This window comes from Nyctibius grandis, chromosome 1 (assembly GCF_013368605.1).
Source record: "Nyctibius grandis isolate bNycGra1 chromosome 1, bNycGra1.pri, whole genome shotgun sequence".
Taxonomy (NCBI): Eukaryota; Metazoa; Chordata; class Aves; order Nyctibiiformes; family Nyctibiidae; genus Nyctibius; species Nyctibius grandis.
In genome coordinates this window covers 103,290,722-103,300,863 of record NC_090658.1, presented here as the reverse complement: position 1 = coordinate 103,300,863, position 10,142 = coordinate 103,290,722, and the positions used below count along the sequence as shown (strand labels likewise).

The window sequence follows — 10,142 nt, the reverse complement described above, 5'->3', positions numbered from 1 at the left end:
AAATTTAGGTTATATATTTGTTGTTAGCAAGAGTTGCATTACTATTATAGTTAATTTTAGTTCTGTTTATTACCTTGAGGGTTATATATTGTAGAATAATTTTGTTGTCACTAGTTAATGTTAATTAGTTGTTTTAATAGCCTATATACCTATTTGTTATCTTTTGGTAGGTTTACTTTTTTAACTATCAGTAACTTAATAACTGAGAATATTTAACATTACTGTTGCATACTCAAAATTACAGAGTTACTATTAGTGTTACCTGTTTAACGTTTAGTCATCCTTTGAGTCCTGCGACATATTTCCTTAATAATCATCAGCCATCAAGTCTGATAGTCTCAAAAGAAATATCAGCCCTCTAAACTGCCTTCAAGGGCGGTGATATTTAGCACTGAAAATTACAAATAAAGTTTTTGAAGTTGAGTACCAACAACTGGGCAGTGACACTGATGATTTGTTTAGCAAGACAAATTGTTATATACTACGAAAAATGCAGTCAACGCACTCTTCTGAGTGAAAACAAATAGGTGAATCTATGCAATGCTTACATGTTGAATGGGATATTTAATGTGCGGGGAAACTCAAAGGTTGAAGAACTATCATTTAGACAGTCTAACAGTGGTAAGTGGTAATCTTACCTCTTTAAACTCCATTACATTCTCACGAGGGACATGCTAATACAAACAAGTCAATCAGAGTTTGTGTTTAGCAAGATAAAGCTTAAAGGATAGTTTAAAATCCATTTATTGTTCTAAAGCATTTTTTTCCATTAACATGTTATACATTAGTGGATACTAACCATGATTCATGTAACAGTTTAGTTTGTTAACTTTTAAATTATTTAACAACCAGAAGTTATTAATACAACTTTTAAAGTCTTACACAAAAAATCTTAAACAGGCTTGGGTTCATTTTTGTAATTTTTATATAAAAAACATTTTAGGCATCTCTTGAAAAAAGAAATAAAGCAGGCATTTAAAGCTAGAAAACAAGTAATTCCAAATTTAGTTTGTTACAAAAGATTTCAGCTTTATTGACAAATTATGGCAAACATATTTGACAAAATTATGGTTTCCTATTTAGAGAAGCTTACACATGTAACTTTATGTGACTTTTTTTAACAAATACAGATTAAAACACTGAACAAATTCAGTTAGCTACATACATACAGTAGCTGCTTGTTTTCAACCCCCTTAAAACAGCATTTAAAATTAAATTTACAAACTTAAGATCAAACATCTTAATCTAAACTAACATATATTAAAAAAGACAGGTTAAAATATCTTATCTACAACTTGATTATTGTCTGGTTCAAAAAAAAAAAGGGAAAAAAGAATCATATTACAGTCTTTCAGCAACCCTAAACAAAAACTCAGCCTTAGCTAGTATGTAGAGAGACTCGAGATCTGTAACAGTGTCATGCTTTTTAAGTTACACACAGCAATGAATACAACCAACGGAACATCATCTTTGAATGGTTTATAGACAATGCTTGCCAAAGGTTTTTTGTCTGTGGTTTTTTTTTTAAGTCCGTGTTATAAAATAATACTAATGCCAATGTCACTCCAATGTTATAGGAAATACAAGTAGTACATAGGATAGTAATGAGCAGTAATCCCTAAGATAGAAAAGAAATGGACTATTACTTGTCTTGTTGCTGTTTCTGTGGAGACCACAGGCTATTAATTGTCTTTGAGATGAGGTCACAGATGAGGAGGACCTTCAATATCTACCATAGGGGTGTTCCCTGTAACCCCCTCTGGCTGACCTTGGAGGTGGTGCCTTTAGGCTGGAACGGGTTGTGGCCCATTCTTCTTGTGCTAAAAACAGAAGAGAAAAACATGTTTTGTAAATACCTAAACTTGAAAGAACAAAGTGATGCCACTGCTAATGGCTGTCAAAATTCTCGAGGGTTTTGGCTGAAAGCTTTACAAAAATCAAATGAGGATGGTGTTATGATCCATTTCTTTATCCTCCCACAAAAACTTACGGAAAACTAACCTTGTAGTTCTCTACACAGGCAACCTGTCTATCTCAGAATGAAAAAAAAAATTACTCCTTCACTTTCAGCAGAGAACGAGCACCTAGTGTGTTGGCAGTACAGTCAGCTCTGGAAAAATCATTGCACTAGCCTGCCAGCTCAGAATTTATTTGATGTTTTGAGCTTCTAGCATTTAAGCTAAAGCACCAATGTGAATAACATTTAATGCACTTAGTATGTTAAGAAGATGAGGAGTTGAATAATGAAAAGATAATAAAATACATTTGATTTTTTACTTCCATTTGAGACCAAAAGAAAGAAAATAATGGAAGAAAAATAATGTGTAGAAATAAAGCTACTACATTAAGCAAAAAAGTTTTGCCAAATAGTTTTTACTTTCCATTATCTTTAGAATATTTTTTCAGATTTGTGTGAATGAAATATGCTCAGGAAGAATAAGTTAAAAACTGTAAGGCTAGTTCAGTTTTTACAAAGCTTCTACAAATCTTTTTTTTTTTTTTTCCTTCCACTACAGACAAGGTGTTTCTGGAAGTTAAGCCTTCCAAAGGAGCAAACAGGAAGCTACCTACAGTTGTGGTCCAGCAGTTGAACCCCAAACTTGAACTCTCTCCTAAATCAGCTAGTGGATTGACAAATGATTTCTGGTTTTGTCTTCCACTGACTTCAACTGATCATACACACAGTGATTAAAATGGAAATGTAGAAATCATAGTATATCATCCGTCTTACATCACACTATAGTGCAATATTACCCCTGTTACAATAGTCATCTGACATACACATGTTCACAAGGAAGTTTCAAAATCTCTACATAAACCCCAAACTTATATGATATTCTGTCTATGTCTTTGTGATGAAATATGGAAGCTGTTCAGAAATCAGTGTGGCAAATGTTAGTTATTTTCCATTGTTTTATTTTATTGGTGATCAGCATGTTTGTATTACAGGTATGTGTAGAATATTAATGTTTGTAAAATATAAAAGTAAGGGTCAAGCCTTCTGATGATAGGGAAAAAAAGAACACTTTTTAAGGTGCATAAAAAACAGAGATTGAAAAAAGAGGAGTTTGAAAGATTGGAAGGTGACTTGAAGCCAGTGGGAAAGGGAAAGGGAAAGGAAGATTCAAATTGATGATGAAACAGTATACTTGCTGTTGTTATCAAAACAAAACTAATTGATTGGTACATTAAAATAGATCCTTTTCCTTAAGTCTAACATAGGGCTATTTTACTTCATTTATAAATAGGTAACACAGTAATAAGCTCAACTAACCAGTCTCAAACCACTGCTGAAGATTTGAAACATTTGAGGCCCTTGCCCCATAAATTTAAAAATGCAGTTGTATCTATTTTTTAAGAGGTACATGATTTTTATACCTTGATCCATACAAAATTTTTTTAAGAGCCTGTTGAAGAAATTAACATTTCAGAACATATTTTCCTTGCTCAGGTCTTGTTTTAGACTTTTGCTAACCCACTCAGTGACCAAGTATTGAAATGAGTACTCCTGACTCAGTATGGTCAATAAAATTAATCTATATGAAATACAAATGTGAAACTTGCCTAACTCCTAGGTATAAGGGGATAAGCTGTGAGCCAATGTGAGACATATTAGCTATGGTAAGCAGGGGCAAAAATATTCCTTGCTCATAGTGGAGAAGAACATACTTTCACTACATTTTTCATGTTACATGCAACTTTCTCATTTATTTTCTAATAAGCCAAGTAGAGACGTTCTTGAGTTTGATCTGATCCCTGATGTACCTGTAGAGTGAACCCAATCTCAGTTAATTTTTCTCTTTTTCTTGTATTCCATTCCCACTAATGGAAGGAGAGACTGGGCTTTCAAATGTTAGGTTATCTGCCAGAAAGCAGTGATGGATTCCTAACTTTTTGAAAGTAGTGCATCTGTGGCAATTCACTCAAAGCATTGAAGAATTTTGTTCCATTTTTTAACAGAATTACCTAAACAAGAGACTAGAGCTTTCTACACAAAACAAAATACATAGGCTAGTACATGAGAATATTAAAAATCAAGATTGTATTATTCATACATTTCAATGAAGGCTAACTACATTGCGTTAAATTTAGTCAGCTACTTGATTAAAGGAATGATGGCCTTAAATATAAAAAGGAACCGAACAAATCTTCATCTCCGTTAAGATATGTCAATGATTTTCTTTTATTGTGATTAGCAACATTTTCCTCCCAGGCAAAGACTTCATAAATATACCTTCTAGAGCAGAACAAGAGTTCAGTTAAAGGTCCTTATTTTGATTGCTTTGGGCTCAGTTGCTATGATAACTTACTAAAGCTCAGTCTTCACTAGTCTCTTCTTAAATAGTTTATTCATATCATTTAGTTATGATGAGCTTAAAATGACAAGATTCCCCAGTGAAATTAACATATACAGGGGCCTTTGTTTCTCTTCTGCATCTTGATTAATATGTCTATCGATAATAACATAGAATTCCATATTAATGACAGTGATATTGTTGCACAGTACAAGCACAGAAAAATTGTTTGGATTTTTCTTTTTATATGCATATGTTAAGAGTCCAAGTTCCAAATTAATTTTTGAGCAATATGGTGACATATTAGGTACATGTATGGAATGGCAAGCTGATGTTATATTTTTGGTTTACTATTTACAAAACCTTTATAATACAATATATTTCGCTGTCAGTCGTACCACGCTTTTAGCCCTAACACAGGAAGTATGTGAATAAACAAGGTTCAAAACCCATCTTATTAGAAGAAACTTTGCGAAATTGAAATCTTACCCAACATGGACAGGACCAGGTACGGCCCACCCACATGGGAAATTGAAGTCACAATTTCTTTCTCTGACAGGTCAGGAAGCCCTCCTGGGTAAAGGAGGATGAGGTCTCCTGGCCATGGGAGGGAAACTGAACTCTCTTTAAATGTTGCATGGGTGGAAAAGTACAAAGATACTGATATTTAGTATAAAGAAGCTCTTGCAGAATAGTTAGGGAGCTTCTTAGCTGAAGAAGCTATACCATGAACGGAAACGTAATAATGTTTCATGGGTGTTCCATTTCAGGGCAAAGCAAAATTGGTTAGTTCAAATCAACACTGAAGGTAAATTAATGTTTCACCTTGCACTGAAACTGAGTGAACACTCACATCTTTCGTTACAGTTAAGAGGTGGATTCACAAAATACCTTTTCAGTTGAGACGTGGTTGACTGCATCAGTGCAAATAGTCTGGTTTTTAATGCAAAGTAAACCACATTGAATTGAAACAGTGCTCACAGGGTCAGATACCATGTTTTAGTTGAGAGGTAGCAACCAACACCTGGGAGCTTACGGAATAATACAAACTCTTTACACTGGCAGTCACCAAGGGAGACACTGGTGACTGGAGATATTGCCAATAATGGCATCAATTTTTGTCCCCAAAATTATCACAGGGCAGAGCATGATTTATACTATGTAGAGATTGCTTGGAGTCAGATTCTTTATTAAAGTGGATGCAGAGTGAATTTTGAGTATGAATGGTCCATCAGGCCATTAGATCATAGACCAGATCCAGGCCCACAGCCTGACCAGCAGCGTATGCTACACAATATTATCACTTGTTGGCACTCATGTTGAATTGTGAAAGGGTCTAAATGCAGGTTGGAGAGGACATTTATTTCCTTCCTCTTATCTTCTGATGACTTTCCTCTGCTCCTCTGGGTACAGGTGTTACTGGCCCGCTATCTTACTTATCTCAGACACTCCTTCCCCGAAATCAACTATATTTCCCAAAACCAAGGGGTGAATTTGCCCCTCCAGTCACATCAGAGCTGTCAAAGGGTGTTTAAAGTTTTGTGACGCAGATTTCTTTCCAGTTTTGGTTTAAGATAGTCAACCACTAGCAATGTTCAGTCTATTCTTCTAGTGTAAATAACGTATTATATATCCACCGACCTCCTTATTGTCCAAATTTCATTTTAAAAAAGAATAAAAACATTGTTGATGTTAAGAACGAATTCCTCCTTGCCATTCACCTTTGAAGTTGAAAAGTTGCCGCTGCCTATTTTTTAATAACATTTAAAGACTTTTAAGACTTTAAAAATTCTCCCTGAATAATAAATGAAATTCATCATATATGCACTTTCCTTTAGTAGGAAAAAAATACGATAGCCCCCTTAGAAAATCACAATATCTGTCATTTTCTTATCTGTCTAATTGGAGTATCTAATCTTGCTACAGATCTACAACTGCAAAAAATTACCTATATCCCAAAGACTCCAGAAGTGAGGAGAGGTAACAGAAAAAAGTTTGACTGAATTGAAGCATTTTAGTTAATGAGCCAGTTGTTTTTTAATGGGCATGGTTTTACTGCTGGTATTTTGTTTTTGCTAATCACTGCTGACTTTTGTGGCCAGTAGAAAATAATTAGCTGACTCTAGACTAAAATACTGAATGGTTAAAACAGGTATCAAAGATTGCTTTTGTAAAAAAGGAAATAAAAAGGATAAAAAGAAGGCGGAGTTACTGAATGCCTTCTTTGCCTCTGTCTATACTGCTGGAGGCTGTCCTGAGGAGCCCCGGACCCCTAAGGCCCCAGAAGAAGTCAGGATAGAGGAGGAATCTGTCTTGGTAGATGAGGGCTGGGTCAGGGACCAATTAAGCAATCTGGACGTCCATAAATCCATGGGCCCTGATGGGATGCACCCGCGGGTGCTGAGGGAGCTGGCGGAAGTCATTGCTAGGCCACTCTCCATCATCTTTGCTAAGTCGTGGGCAACGGGAGAGGTGCCTGAGGACTGGAGGAAAGCGAATGTCACTCCAGTCTTCAAAAAGGGCAAGAAGGAGGACCCGGGGAACTATATACCAGTCAGCCTCACCTCCATCCCCGGAAAGGTAATGGAACAACTTGTTCTTGGTGCTGTCTCTAGGCACATCAAGGATAGGGGGATCATTAGGGGCAGTCAACATGGCTTCACCAAGGGAAAGTCATGCTTAACCAACTTGATAGCCTTTTATGAGGACATAACCAGGTGGATAGATGATGGTAAAGCTGTGGATGTGGTCTATCTCGATTTCAGTAAAGCATTTGACACGGTCTCCCACAGCATCCTTGCAGCTAAACTGAGGAAGTGTGGTCTGGATGATCGGGTAGTGAGGTGGATTGTGAACTGGCTGAAGGAAAGAAGCCAGAGAGTGGTGGTCAATGGGACTGAGTCCAGTTGGAGGCCTGTGTCTAGCAGAGTCCCTCAAGGGTCGGTACTGGGACCAGTACTATTCAATATATTCATTAATGACTTGGATGAGGGAACAGAGTGCACTGTCAGCAAGTTCGCTGATGACACCAAACTGGGAGGAGTGGCTGACACAACAGAAGGCTGCGCAGCCATTCAGAGGGACCTAGACAGGCTGGAGAGTTGGGCAGGGAGAAATTTAATGAAATATAACAAGGGCAAGTGTAGAGTCCTGCATCTGGGCAAGAACAACCCCATGTATGAGTACAAGTTGGGGACAGAGCTGTTGGAGAGCAGCGTAGGGGAAAGGGAGCTGGGGGTCCTAGTGGACAACAGGATGACCATGAGCCAGCAGTGTGCCCTTGTGGCCAAGAAGGCCAATGGCATCCTGGGGTGTATTAGAAGGGGTGTGGTTAGCAGGTCAAGAGAGGTTCTCCTCCCCCTCTACTCTGCCCTGGTGAGGCCGCATCTGGAATATTGTGTCCAGTTCTGGGCCCCTCAGTTCAAGAAGGACAGGGAACTGCTAGAGAGAGTCCAGCGCAGAGCCACAAAGATGATTAAGGGGGTGGAACATCTCCCTTATGAGGAGAGGCTGAGGGAGCTTGGTCTCTTTAGCTTGGAGAAGAGGAGACTGAGGGGTGACCTCATTAATGTTTATAAATATGTAAAGGGCAAGTGTCATGAGGATGGAGCCAGGCTCTTCTCAGTGACATCCCTTGACAGGACAAGGGGCAATGGGTGCAAGCTGGAACACAGGAGGTTCCGCATAAATATGAGGAAAAGCTTCTTTACGGTGAGGGTGACTGAACACTGGAACAGGCTGCCCAGAGAGGTTGTGGAGTCTCCTTCTCTGGAGACATTCAAAACCCGCCTGGACGCGTTCCTGTGTGATATGGTCTAGGTAATCCTGCTCCGGCAGGGGGATTGGACTAGATGATCTTTCAAGGTCCCTTCCAATCCCTAACATTCTGTGATTCTGTGATTCTGTGAAATATATAAGATAATGCTCCATGAAAACAGAAAAATGAAAATATAAAACATAAAAAGCCTGTTAAAATTATGAAAGCTATTTTTTCTCTGCAAGATGTTTTCTCTGCAACTACATTTCATTATCTTATTGCCTTTTAGTGTGAGGGGAAAGCTTGGGGAGGGGGAATGTCAGCTGCAGAGCTGAAGTAAGGCTCAGGCTAGCACATATTAGGAGTGGACATCTCTGGAGAATATTTGGTAGCAGCTGCTCTTGCCATAGAACAAGAAACATTCCTGTTGTGATTTTTTGTTGTTCATTCCATTTATTTTCTTTTTCTTTGAGCTGCTCAGGATGTTCTCTTATTGAATATCAGGGGTTTTATGGTCACATGAAACCAAAGTTTACTGTGGAAAGCTATTGCCTAGAGGGTTGAAGAAGTGGCAGCCAATATGATATAGTTCTAAATCCTCAGGTCTCTCATTCCTACCAGGAATCAGTTTCCATATAGTGAATTTAAAAATCCTGCCTCTGCAGTTTATTTCATTATACCCTTTAAAAATGGCATTTTGCTGTAAATGTGTAGCGTCTTCAATTACCCTTTGCTGAAGTGTCACTGCATTTGCAGAGAGGCCTTGGGAAGAACTAAGATTTAGATAAAAAAGAAGCCAGCTTTATTTTTAAAAATGAAAATGACTACAGTACTAAAAACACTCACTAAATGTACAACACAAAGACAAACCAATTTCTTGTTCCCTTCGAGTCCCCTCCCCCACCTCTGGACTGAAACACCTTCATATAAAGGTGAAACGTACAGTCTTTCTGCCAGTACTCATATAGTAAAAATTACTTTATATTACCCATTGGAAGAAGCTGTTTTTCCTTGAATACCAGTATTCTTAACATAAATTGCTGCTGTGGCTGTACCAGCTTCTGATACAGAACAAGAACAGAAACCTAACTTGTGGTACAAGTCTCTTATGCTCTTTTTCCAGTAACATGGTGGACCCATTTGCTTGATTTCAAACTTTAACAAGATCACAACTGATTTATATCTATTTGGTAATACCATCATCAAAATATGAGAGGATGGTTGACAGCTGACAGCTCTTGTTGATATTTTATGACAGACTCTACTGCATTAACAGATGAATCCGTAGCCAAAACATAGATGAAAGTTTTAGGATTAGAGTCTTCAACTGGAAAAACACTGATGTCTACCACTCATACAGGAATAAAGGATTATGTATTTATTGTGGAGAAAGCAAGATGATATGACGGAACATTATAAAGAGTCTCTGAACCACATGAAGCCAATAAATTACAAGATGCAGCCACTTTGAAAAAAAGAAAATAAGATTACTAGTGTTGTTTCTTACAGGGAATTTTAATGAAGAAGAATATATCTGCATGCTAGTAATTAAAGGTTCCTTGATGTGCAAAGTTGCTCTTTCATATCTTAATTCTAGTACTCCAAGGTACCTTTTTTTCTAGCATCAAGGAGGACTCATGAGAATGGAAAGCTCTATCTTCAGGAATAATCTTGAAGGATCAAAGCCATATAGACTACCTCGGTAGTCACACAGAGATTTGGGTCACTTGTTGGGTAACAGAAGGGTCAAAAGACCCTTCAGCCATTTTGGTTCCCAGGCTGAGTTACATTGTGTTTCAACATGAGCTTCTGCTCATTATATTTTATTGCATGCAAGACAGGTGAGAACTGAGGAATTCCTGATTCCTGACTGCTCATCTCCTAGACCATGGTTCTCCTCTGACTGGTGCCTATGTGCTGTATTACATGTGGACTGCATTTTCATCTCTAATGTACACAAGCATTTCATGCGTGGCAGAACCAGAACAAAAGCTAAAATTTCTTTCTTAGTAGAATTTCTTTCTACCTATTTTAGGCGGTAGTTTTGCATTTTCCATTTAGGAAGGCAATAATGCAAAACTATTTCAGTT

At 37.7% G+C, this 10,142-nt stretch overlaps 1 protein-coding gene across 1 annotated transcript in view; it reads right to left on the bottom strand.

Moving 5' to 3' along the window:
* Positions 1-1,722: 1,722 nt before the first annotated feature.
* The window catches only part of KHDRBS2 (KH RNA binding domain containing, signal transduction associated 2), a 409,730-nt gene continuing 401,310 nt past the window's right edge, over positions 1,723-10,142 (bottom strand). Inside the window, exon 9 of the mRNA XM_068407910.1 lies at positions 1,723-1,820. Within this exon, the coding sequence (XP_068264011.1) occupies positions 1,723-1,820 (98 nt within the window). The remainder of the gene's footprint in view (positions 1,821-10,142) is intronic.